The sequence below is a fragment of the Danio aesculapii genome, chromosome 21 (genome assembly GCF_903798145.1).
Source record: "Danio aesculapii chromosome 21, fDanAes4.1, whole genome shotgun sequence".
Lineage (NCBI taxonomy): Eukaryota > Metazoa > Chordata > Actinopteri > Cypriniformes > Danionidae > Danio > Danio aesculapii.
In genome coordinates, this window is record NC_079455.1 from 13,206,440 (window position 1) to 13,219,317 (window position 12,878).

Sequence of the window (12,878 nt, forward strand, 5' to 3'; positions counted from 1 at the left end):
TTTGGAGACGTAGCATAAATTCTGCTTTTAAAAAAAGGTCACCTATAACTTTCGTCATGAGCCATGGCTGTGTTTAAAATGGCATAAATGTTTTTTTGAAGTGCACTACAAAGGGAATGCAATCGTAAACTCGAAGATCGTTAAAACTAGACTGTAAAAATACTTTGAAAGCAATAAGCTAACATATAAGAGAGATGACTAATGTTTTTTTTAATCATTCCAAGTTTAAATGTTAGAATGTTCTAAATGGATAGGGCATAGGGGGATAACTGGGAATAGGACTCAACCAGGAACTATGCTTTTAACTACAGCTCTAGAGGTGTAGTTGCAAGCATACGAGTTTGCGATGCAGTTTTTAAATGTTCGTTGGAACAATGGATTTGGGAACTCCAAGTCGATGAACTATGTTTTTAATGATGGAACTTGCAACCTTAGTTAGCTAACAATGGTTTTCGGAAATGCACCCCTGATTGACACCTTGGGCCCTCATCATCCTTTACAAAGGGAAGTTTGGTGTCAAATAGCACATGCGATTCTGAAGGGCTCATCCCTATGCCTAAATCCCTTTGTAGCTTTCATTTCAGAGTCAACCTTTGTAAGTGAATAGGGCGTAGGGATGAGATTGGGGTGACATACTCATGCATTTTTATGCTATTTGTTTAACTGAGTTAGTGCTAAATTGTTAGCGTCTTTCATGTTTAGTTTCCATTAGGTGTGCATGCGGCCGCTTGTGTGCGAGTAGGAAATGCACTGGGAGCTGGAGACACTATCCGGGCTCTGATCACTAGTAAAGTGACTCTCATGATCTCAGGTCAGCAGAAAATGTACACAATTACAAAGTGTTAAGTTCACCTAAGAATGAAAATTGTTTTATCACCCTCATGTTGTGTCCAAACACATAGAAGTTCATCATGAGAAGACAAATGAATTTAAAAAAGTACCCATATGAAACAAGCAGTTAAATCTAAATCAGCAAACAATGTTTACAGCATTTAAATTTGGTCATGGATGGATCAATCATGCTTGCTTGGCATGAGAGAACCAATGAGGTTAATCATGATCAATGTTTTTGAGTGAAAAAAAAAGGTAAATCAAATCATAAAGTTATACACTCACCAGCCACTTTATTAGGCACACCTGTCCAACTGCACGTTAACACAAATTTCTAATCAGCCAATCACAAGGCAGCAACTCAATGTATTTTGGCATGTAGACATGGTCATGACGAGCTGCTGCAGTTCAAACCGAGCATCAGAATGGGGAAGAAATGTTATTTAAGTGACTTTGAACATGGCATGGTTGTTGGTGCCTGACTGGCTGGTTTGAGTATTTCAGAAACTGCTTATCTACTGGGATTTTCATGCACAACCATTCCTAGGGTTTACAGAGAATGGCCCAAAAAAGAGAAAATATCCAGTAAGCGGCAGTTCTGTGGACGCAAATGCCTTGTTGATGCCAGAGGTCAGAGGAGAATGGGCAGACTGGTTCCAACTGAAGGCAACAGTAACTCAAATAACCACTCGTAACAACTAAGATATGCAGAAGAGCATCTCTGAACGCACAACACATCCAATCTTGAGGTGAATGAGCTACAGCAGCAGAAGACCACACCAGGTGCCACTTCTATCAGCTAAGAACAGGAAACAGGCTACAATTCACACATGCTCACCAAAATTGGACAATAGAAGATTGGGAAAATGTTGCCTGGTCTGATGATTCTCGATTTCTGCTGGGACATTCAGATGGTAGGGTCAGAATTTGAGAATTTGTACCAATTGATCATTGTGCCAACACCACAGCCTACCTGAGTATTGTTGCTGACCATGTCCATCTTTTTATGACCACAATGTACCCATCTTCTGATAACGTGCCATGTCATAAAGCGCAAATCATCTCAGACTGGTTTCTTGAACATGACAATGAGTTCACTGTATTCAAATGGCCTCCACAGTCACCTAAACTCAATCCAATAGAGCACCTTTGGAATGTGATGGAATGGGAGATTCGCATCATGGATGTACAGCCAACAAATCCGCAGCAACTGCGTGATGCTGTCATGTCAATATGGACCAAAATCTCTGAGGAATATTTCCAGTACCTTTTTGAATCTATGCCATGAAGAATTAAGGCAGTTCTGAAGGCCAACCCTGTACTAGTAAGGTGTACATAAAAAGTGGCATGTGAGTGTATATCAAAAGCAATTATTTTGTTTTGCAGAATTTTGGGTCAATAGTCAGACTGAAATAGACATTCTGATTTCAATCAAGAAATATATAAAATTTTATATATTTATTTGTTTTGTGCAAGATGAATACATTTCTTGTGAGCCTGGGATGACATGACAATGAGTAAATGATATCAGTTTTTATTTTTGGATGAACTATTCCCTCAATGTCAAGTATCCAGGAGGAAATATAACTTCAGTCTTTACTGTATTGCAGGGATTTTGGCTTTTTTACAGGGAATCGGTATCGCTTTGTCAAAGTCCAAATTAGGCTACATCTTCACCTCTGATGAGTATGTATTCTTCTCTTCTAACATATAAACACATATTAGCTTATTACACTTTACAGACTTATGCATTATGTGATATAATGTGATATAACAATGTGATTTTAAGCCTTAGATAAATGAATAAGGAGAACAAATAAAAAGGCTGCTAATTAAAGCAACCCAGGCTCATTGTGGATACGTACCCAGGGCTACATTTCTGTGGCCCTTGAATTACATACCAAGAGCTACGACTGCTTGCAATTTTTGTTTCCACAAATCTACCAGAGGCGATTGTGCACATGTTTAATGATGTCAAATTTCTTCCATACCTGCCATTTTTGCATCCTCTTCTCTTGTAAATCCACCAGAAACTGCAATATACATTTCATTCAAACAACTTGCTGTTGACTGACCAACTGACCCAAACATCCCCTTCCCCAAACCCCACCAATAGTTTTTTTTAAAAAGCAATCTACAGCGGCTATGTGATTTTACCACATTTTCAATTTTGACAGTTTTCAGCCAGTTGTTTATTTATTTATTTATTTATTTTTACATTTGTTTTACCTGCTTTCTGGAACCGTTCTTCACTGCCCCAAACCCTGTCATCGGGGTCCACTCAACTCTGCATCCCAAGCATATTGGCATACGTGGCAAGCTACTTGGCAAACTGGTAACACCGGTAACGCCATCTATAGCTGTCGGCAGTGTCATATCGCCCCATATCTTTAATTTTACAGACAAAAGGCAGCTAGATGTAGCCCCAGGCAGGGCCGGATTAACATAAGGGCTAGGTGAGGCTGAAGCCCCAGTGCCCACGGAAGAAGGGGGCCCTTGATTGGCTGAATAATTAATTTGCGATATGACTTAGCAAAGGCTTCTTTGCGTTATGCTTTCTGTTGTCGATAATGTGAAATATTCCTTTCAGTTCGCTGCTGTTTAAAAACAGTGACGCTGGTGCCAAACTGGGGCTGTAGCCCAATCAGAATATTAAATAGCCCTGTTTTAGTCACCCATGAAGGGCGTCACACGGATGCGCCAAAAAGCATGGCACTGCATTTCAAACAGTCTTCATTGATTAACTTGTTCATGGTGTAACAGAAGCTTGGATAGGCAGAGTCATGCTGAATTGACTCATAACTGAAGCACAGTTTCGGCCGCACATGATCAAAAAATCAGCACATGCCCACACAATCCTTACATCACGCAATATAACCGAGGCATTGTGCGAACATATCAAACATGATCCTACATGAGCAGTTATCCAAATATCCATCATTGCGGCATATCTAAAGTAAATACACTTGGTTATGCTTTGCAGTAAGTCTAACTGAACTAGTTAGAAAGCAAATTTTTTTAAGAATATTTACTTTGCCCCTTTTATGAAAGCGACAGTAATAATGAGCAATGAATTCTTGGTGCTGTCTTTCATCAGACAATATATGTGATGCAAAAAATAAATAAATAAAATTAAATAAGAATGCTAGCCTTCTGTAACTCAGAAGACCACAATATTTTTGATATTAGAAGCATAGATTTTAAAGATATCCTATCATTAGGGATTTATGGTCAGCTAAAGTTCTAAAGAAACTTTTTAAAGTTAAATCCTATTATAAAGCACTGATTTAGGAAGTATTGCAACAGTTATTTGTTTTGCTGATTTGTGCAGCCTGTTTGATCTTTAAAGTTCATATTATGCCATTACTTAATTTTGAATAACCTACTTGCAGGCCTATTTTAATAAAATAGAATTTATCCGGCTTTATTCTTTATCCGGCTCTGGCCCCAGGTACATATTTGTTTTTTTTCCCCAGAAATACAAACCTAGGTACATATCCACAATGAGCATGTGTTGAATTAAAGTGATGAGAGTGAAGCTCTTCTTTTATTGTTTTGCAGTTCTCACTTCTTGATTTAATCTAACAGGAGCATAGTGGCAATTGTCTCCCAAAATCTCACGCTGTACGTTTTCCTGCAGTTTTTTGATGGTCTTGTGGTAAGTCTGAATGCTTTTAACATTCATTTGTGCAAAGGAAGGCAGCACAGCCTTTTATATAGATAGTCTTAATGACTGGACTGGAACTGTGGCACTATGCTATCTTTTTAAACTGCCTACTGATAGCCTTTCATCACTACTATATCTATGTGTGATGTCAGCAAAAAGGATTTCTTGTGATGTCATGATTTATGGTTCTGTGAAATGATGTAATTGTCTGATTACGATCAAGTCGCTGTAAGAGATGGCTTGTTTTGTGTTTTAGTGTGTGTGTTCGGGGATTCTCCTTGGTGCCGGTAAGCAGAAGATTGCTGCAGTGTCCAACTTGATCTGCTACTACTGTATTGGTTTACCGGTGGGGATATCACTCATGTTTCTGGCAGAGCTCAGGATACTTGGTACTTTAGTCTTCTTCATCTCCATTCTTCTGATTTGTCATACAATGTTTATTTGTGTTCTGACAAGCTGCAAACACTCCATGGTCATGTATAGCTGCCTGTTTCACAGAACTGCTCCTTTAGTCTTCCTGCTTCTCCCATCTTCAAAATAAGAGTCCCACGTACATTAGTATGTTTAAAATGAGCGTAGAAAAACAGTAAAAACGTAAAAAAGCGTAGAAAAGCATAGAAAAACAGCTGTCATTAGGGATGCATCGATATGGATTTTTTGGCCGATAACTTTTAAAATTTGGAGGCCGATAACCGATATACTATAGCCGATAAATATAAATATTTCAAAATCTTATTTTTTTATATATTGAACAACTGGTTTTATTTCAAAGTTTAAACTGATCTCATGATTCGAATAGCCTACTCAAAGCAAAAAATAAATAATTAAAAAATTGCAAGGTGATTATATAGACCTATATTCATAATTTTACATAAATCAGCATGCCAAAAATAAATTATTACCTTTTCTTTGCATAGCAAATTAACATGCAACTTGACTGTTGTATAAAAATAATTGATTAAATAACAAAATGAGACTTAATTACCAAACAAGTAAAATAAATATATGTTAAGTAATAAAAATAAAAGAACTAAGAAATGAAACCAGCTCAAATGTTCTTGAATAAAACGTGTTACAGTAAAGGCGTTTTGAGAGGCAATGCCAAAAGCTAAATACAAAGATCATGATTTACTTTAGAAAATGTGGCATTAATTCATCCCATTTGGCGTTTTAGATTATTCTGCACACATGTAGCTGCTGCTTCTATGTTTGTTCCTGCTGTCAATTTTGTGAAAAATGATCGATGAAAGGTTTATGATAAACTGCTGTGAGTTTAAAACTTTAACTTTAGAGATGCATGATGCTCGTGCAAGTGAAGCGGAGTCAGATATGTCCTCGAAAGTCAGATTTTGATACATCTGAGCATTGAGCACAGATGATTTTATGACAAACACAATATAAAATATAAAGACCGAATGTGGCTGGCGCACCTGCTGCTGTGAAGGCTCACTAGTCACTATGTGTGTGCGCGGTAATAGCCATCACGTGCGCTCGTTATCATCATTATAAATATGCCAATCAAACTGAATACAATCTTAAATCAACAACACATGGCAAGCAATGTGTTGATTAGAACAAATAGTCATATTAGATTACAAAAAACCCAATGTGTTTTTAGCACATGCGTCGCTGTTATTATGTTTACACATGTAATATTTTTCCTGAGGCGATTTAAACCAAAATACGCAATGACACTCTAACAAACATATCTACAGTGATAAGGAATATGGTTACTCACTGAGTTATTAACACACCGCAATACCACACAAACAAAGGATGGACTTTGAAGGAATAAACAATGTGAGGAAAACTCTGTTATAGTGCACTGAGCAAGTTCAACCCATGCGTGTGCGAGTCAGGCAGTTCTGTACAATTACGTAATCGGCTTAAAGATATCGGCCTAATTTTGATATCGGATTGACAATGATTACATTAAAAATAGCATTTATCTGCCAATAACGATATAGCCGCTGATATATTGTGCATCCCTAACAAAAAACAAACTACTAAATAGTCAATAATAATGTTTTTCTACAAACTTATTTTCATTTAGCACATCCAGACTTGTTAATGTACATTCAGGTTTTTAGGTATATAGCATCTTGACTCCTCCATTCCAGCCTTGTTAAAAGCAGCATTGGTTTCTTGTGATCTATTTTACACATGAAACATGACTCGTTTTCATTTCCCATTCATTCAGGTCTGTGGCTTGGCCTTTTGATTTGTGTTATTATTCAGACCTGTTTCTTCACCACTCTCATCTTCAAACTCGACTGGAAGAAAGTTACAGAGCAGGTACAAATCAAAGCTATGACAAATAAAAGCATGTTCAGCTGAATGGACTCTTTTCACTAACAAAGATGACACATTTCCAGAGTTATGAAAGGATCAGCTCACCCAAAAATGAAAGTTAATATTTATAAGTTATGTTTATTAGTTATAACTAAGCCCAGGCAGAATCTGCTGCTATTTCTGCTGAGAATTTTGTAAAAATATCTGCAGAATTATGTTAAATGATTTTGGGAGTATTATAACTAAAAACTTAATATAATAAATAAAAAAAGAATAGCTTTTAACCTTTATTTAATGTTTACAATGCAAATCCATCTAAATCCACATATTTGGTAAACAAAGCAAGGCTTTCATATAATAAATCTAGTAAAAGACAGAAAATATTACTTTACAAACTGTATTGTAAATAAATAAATTATCACTTTCATATTAGTCATTATTATTACTGAAATTAATTTCAAAACTTAATAAATATAAATTTGCACACATTTACACATGTAAATAAATAGACAAAACATCTGTGGAAATCTGCGGATTTCTGCAAGTGCAGATTCCGTGTGGGCCTAGTTATAACTCCCTCAAGTCATTCCCATCACCTGAGACCTTTGCTTATTTTTAAAATGCAAATTAAGATACTTTAGATGAAATCTCTCATCCTCCACAGACAGAAACAATATGTTCAGAGTCCTGAAAAAAAAAAATCACTGTGAAAACACTCCATGGGACTTAATCTCACCCACAACTGTAATCATACACACAAAAGTGTTCTTGGACCTTTGAATAATTACTGTTGAACCACTGAAGTCACATGGAATGTTTTAGATCTTTTCTGGACTGCAAACATCTCATGCCCGTTACTGTCTACTTAGGATTAGAGAGCTCTAAAATGTATTAATTTGTGTTCTAAAGATAAACAAATGTCTGCAGGGATTAGAATAACATGAGGGTAAGAGTAATATCATTCCTGCAATTGTTTAATGGCCCATTTCCACTGAGTGGTATGGTACGATCACCTTTATCAGGCTTACGTTTCCACTGCCAAAAGGTTACCAATGGTACTCTTTTGGTGTGCATGGTGTATGACAGAAAGTTTCAGTCGACATCATTCTCGCTTGAGGAAATGTCTACAGTAAAGCTGTACGAGTCGTTTAAATACTGTATGAGAAACACTTCTCACAAAACAGATGGTTTTTACACATAAATGCTTGTGTATAAATGTTCTTTACTAACCTTTCTATTAACAGGATTTGATTATAACTGCAGATCTATGGTAGGGAGAAATAGCCTACTGCAACGATTATATAAAATGTATAAATAAATTCAACATATTTGAACACATACAGACCCTTACAGTCTCCATTCATTCATTTATTCATTTTCTTTTTGGCTTAGTCCCTTTATTAATGATACGCCAACTTATCCTGCACTTGTTTTACACAGCGGATGGCCTTCCAGGCGCAACCCATCTTTGGGAAACATCCATACACATGCACTCATACTCATACACTACAGACAATTTAGCCTTCCCAATTCACCTGTACTACATGTCTTTGAACTGTGGGGGAAACCCACACGAACGCAAGGAGAACATGCAAACTCCACACAAAAATGCCAACTGACCCAGCCGAGGCTCGAACCAGCAACCTTCTTGCGGTGAGGTGACAGCACTACCAACTGTGCCATTGCATCACCTCCTTACAGTCTCCAGTATGTTACCAATTACATAACAACTACACACAGCATACATTAGTCCTTATTTGGGTTCAAAAACAACAGGCAACATATAGTCTACTGTCAGTGCAGATCTGTATCTTTAATCTTCAGCAGCACATGTAACCTCTTGTTAGAAAGTAAATCCATCATTCCTCGTTCATAATAGTGCAAAAGGTGATGATAATAGTTAAACATGGCAGTTTGTTCATCTTTTAGGTTGCTGAAAGAATCATTTGCGCCTTTGTTTTTTCAGGCTTCTCTGTTTTTTCGTGCCTCACTCTCGCATTTGTCTGTTTCTGAAAAGATCAGATGTCAGAAGCACTTCAATAATCATGAGAACGTTATTTTCATCAGCTCAAGAAGTTTATTTCAAATATAGACGCGCATCGAGCTCTCTCGACAAAGTGAAACCAGTCACGCGTCAGTCTTGTAAACAACAACGGGGCACAGGGTAGATTCTGCTCTTATTCTTGGCTTTGTGGCTGTTCATCAAGATGACGACAAGGTTTGTTTGAGTTTGGGTCGACCATGGATCGTTATTATATGTCTATATTATTACGATGTAATATCTCGGCTGTGTATTTAAAAATTGGGCTTCATTGGTATTCATTCTCCTGGCTTGTATCGGATCTCTGTAAACCGATAGCATTTGGCTGCGCGTCCGGCTCAGCCTTTTGCTACCCTTTTGAAAGGGTACTCAAAAAGTGGTACAGTACAGATCGCTTTCTGGTACCTTTTGACAGTTGAAATGGCCATAAAATTGTACTGAACCTTATCACTCAGTGGAAACAGGCCATAATATCATTACTAGATTAATAACCACAACACAGTTCTTTTTTTTTTTACTATGATTACATGAGTGTTACGTGAATACAAATATAAATAAACTGACCTTTCATGTCAATCTTCCTATATACATTTTTTTCTCTTCATTGTAGTACAATATACATTTGTATGTGGATGTTTCATCATTATAGAATTTCACCAAACTATGAACAACAGAATGTGAAGTAAGTCCATTGTTGAAGGCTGTTTAATAATGTTGGCTAATATCTTCTTTAGGCCCAGAAACGTGCGGGCAAACATGCAAAAGTTGTGTGCATGCCAAAGGCACCATTGATAGGACCAGTCGTCGAAACGCTGGTTTCTGAAGACCAGGACAATGCAGAGCAAACTGATGGAACTTCGAGTATCCCTGAACCATGGGATGACATAACCGGAAACAAAGTAAATCCTACAGTTCAAACATTGTTATAGTTTCAAAACCCTACTGCAATGTAATATTTACATCCATTTGCTCTTTTAGGCGCAGCTAACAAGTATTAGCTCTGAAGTGTCCAGCTATATACAAGTGAGCACCCAGGACCAAGATAAACTAGCAAGTGAATGTGGAGAAGGCCAGCCTAAAGTCTTGCTTTCTATAAAACAGCTTGTGCTGAGACGAGGACTTACGCTGTTGATCACCTTACTGATCCTGATCGCTGGAATCACTGTGCATGTAGTTTGTCCTCTTCCAGAGCACTCTGTTCAACGTCAAAGCAACTTTACAAATGATTCAGGGAATTTTTCCACTCCTTTCAGCATCCTCAACATTACAATAAGCTAACTTTAATTTAATTCGTCTTATCAGCACAAATTATCTACAACGGGTGGACTGTGGCTTATACTTAACACAGCCTTCTCCCATAAGGAGGACAGAAGAAAACCGGTGCCACATGAATGGAGTTTGTCAGTGTTATTTAGGAGATGAAAATATTACAGATCAACTGGCTCTTCAGTATACCAGTTACTAGTAGTGACAGTTGTAGATCTGCTGAACAGCCTTTTTCTGAATGTACAGTTTATAGTACTGTGGACTTTTTGTGATACACTCCAACCCAGCTCTGTATACAGCTGAGTAAGACTACAGAAATAAGTAGTTATTACTGTGCAGTGTATGTTATTTCATTTCTTAGGAAACAGATTTTAAAGTTTAGGTACTTTTTATATATATCTGGCTTTATTTTGCAGTTTATGAGGATTTCGTTTTCCTTGTAAATGTATTTATCACATCAAGTAAAGCATTTAATGATATATTATTACAACTTGAAACTTTTTTTTACTCCTTTCTCTAATCATTTAATCTTTTCTTAGTCCTTTCAAGTGCGTATTTAAAGCACCACACTATGTATACTTTTAAAAATACTGAACAAAACAGTTTCTAAATGCAAACATCATATGGGTATAAACTATAAACTATATATTCTTACATTCTGCCATGTAGTTTAAGGCCAGAAAACATCACCCAAACTATGACACGTCACTTCTACTTTTCACAGTTTTCTTTATATGCAATTGGGTTCAGTCTTTGCCCAATTTGATGACAAACCTTCACATTTAAAGTGAACTTGAGATGAGTTCTCTGTCTACATAACATGTTCCCCATGCAGCAAAGTTTAGTCCATGCTTTCTTTTTTTCCCCCTGCTGTTCAGAGGTTTGTTAAGTTCGAATTCTCTAAAAGGGCACCCATTTTACCCCTTTTACGGGATGTAAGATAAGCCTTTGGTGTCTCCAGAATGTGTCTGTAACGCTTCAGCTCAAAATACCGATCAGATAATTTATTAGCAGCATAGTGTAGCTGTTTTTGTAGTCTGTTGCTTTAAATGCAAATGAGCTGCTTCTCCCCACTCACTGCTCCCATGTGTATGTCTGCTTCTCAACATGCGTTACGTCAGATAAACAGCAGTCAGTGATAGAGACAAACAAAGATGAAGCTGAATACAGCTTATTAGTCAAAAATACCAAGTAAGTTTATTTCATATATTTGTGGTGGAGTTTATTCAAGCCTTTCTGAAATGATGAGTCTTACACACATGCCGTTTGCAGCACACACACATACACAGACATATTAGCGTTTACTCACACCATGCGGCCGTAGTGATTATAGTGGTTAAGAATTAGATAGTGACTTTACTCTCTTTATAACAAACATGCTGTTTTAAAAACGTTTTAAACTTATAAAACATGGCGCCTGACTAGCAATTCTCCTACCTCATGTTGCGTGGGATTTGGGTCCTATATTAACATCAGGAAATTTTAAAAAAGAGACTTGGGTTTCTATCACTCCAATATGACAGTGGACACACTATACCTATACACAGTTCTGGCCAAACAGCTTGCAAAAGTTGATTTTCATCATAGGTACCCTTTAAACTTTGTAACACTGTATGTAGTGATACAGACCCTTGCCTTATACAGCGCTGAAATGAAGAGCAATTCCAGCTGTATACCAATTGCTATTTAGGTTCATCTGGTTTATCTTTTTATCTGGTTTATCAAACAGCCTTGCAATATTCTAGATCTGGAATGGCCAGTTTTTTTTTTGCTATGGCTGAAAGAGTCTCTTTGGTCTTACAAGCTAGTATCTATACAAGCCCATGTCAGAGGGTTTCTGGCACTCTAGAACGGCTTAGCTTGCAGAGTCAGTGAAAACTGAAAATGTAGGCTGCCAGTGAAATAGGGTTTTCCAGATAATTACGCAATCTGCAGCCCCGTCCACATGTGAACTTAATTTGACAATTTGTCCACATGCAAGCCCCACCACGGTGGTGATTTTCCAAAACTCAAAATTGTACAAATTCTGATGGTCAGAAAATCAAATGTCCTCACACATCATGCGTGAGATAATGTGTAAGTTGCAACCCAGGCTCCTTCTGAAAACGTACCTCTACGGACAATTCTGGAGAATGCGAAATACATCCCGGCGGCACATTATTCTGCAGTTTTTGTTTTCACGAATCTGTCAGAGGTCGCCCTGTATGCTTTTTGAGATTTCTGTATGCTTTTTCAAATTTCCCTCGCGTGTGCCATTCGCGCCTGCTGTTCTCGCGCAAACCCACCAGAGGCTGCCGTCGACTCACTTTTGGACAGACTTTCTGACTGGCTGAGCGAACGATCGGCTGACCCACCCTCCCCCTTCCCAAACCCAACACGTTTCAAAAGCAATCCAAAAAATAAAAGTCCTTGTGTGACTTTTTTCACATCCTCACCCTGCTATTCACTTGTTTGTTTTATATTTTGGAATCTGTTTTTGTCTTACCTGCTTTCTGGAACCGCTCTTCACCGGACTCGAACCCCCCTCTTCTTGGTCAACTCCTCTCTGCATTTCAAACCCACCGACAGATGTGGTGCGCTAACGGGACAAACTGGTTGCAGTTGGAATGCCGTCCATACGGAGGTAAGCGGTCAGCTGGTAAGCGCGAAAAGGAACGGCGTCACACCGCCCCGTAGTGTTCGTTTATACACATTTAAATGTTCTCCTCATGTCTGCATGGGTTTTCTCCCAGTGCTCCAGTTTACCCCACAGTCCAAAGACATGTAGTATAGATGAATTGA

The 12,878-nt window shown here is 37.8% G+C and overlaps 1 protein-coding gene across 3 annotated transcripts in view; it reads left to right on the forward strand.

Moving 5' to 3' along the window:
• Positions 1 to 10,570, forward strand: part of slc47a1 (solute carrier family 47 member 1) — a 29,098-nt gene extending 18,528 nt beyond the window's left edge. For all 3 annotated transcript variants that reach the window (XM_056446451.1, XM_056446452.1, XM_056446453.1), the window contains 7 exons: positions 703 to 811; positions 2,442 to 2,517; positions 4,420 to 4,489; positions 4,755 to 4,887; positions 6,699 to 6,793; positions 9,566 to 9,730; positions 9,810 to 10,570. In XM_056446451.1, coding sequence (XP_056302426.1) covers positions 703 to 811; positions 2,442 to 2,517; positions 4,420 to 4,489; positions 4,755 to 4,887; positions 6,699 to 6,793; positions 9,566 to 9,730; positions 9,810 to 10,109 — 948 coding nt within the window. In that variant the 3' untranslated portion in view covers positions 10,110 to 10,570. The remainder of the gene's footprint in view (positions 1 to 702; positions 812 to 2,441; positions 2,518 to 4,419; positions 4,490 to 4,754; positions 4,888 to 6,698; positions 6,794 to 9,565; positions 9,731 to 9,809) is intronic.
• Positions 10,571 to 12,878: the final 2,308 nt, after the last annotated feature.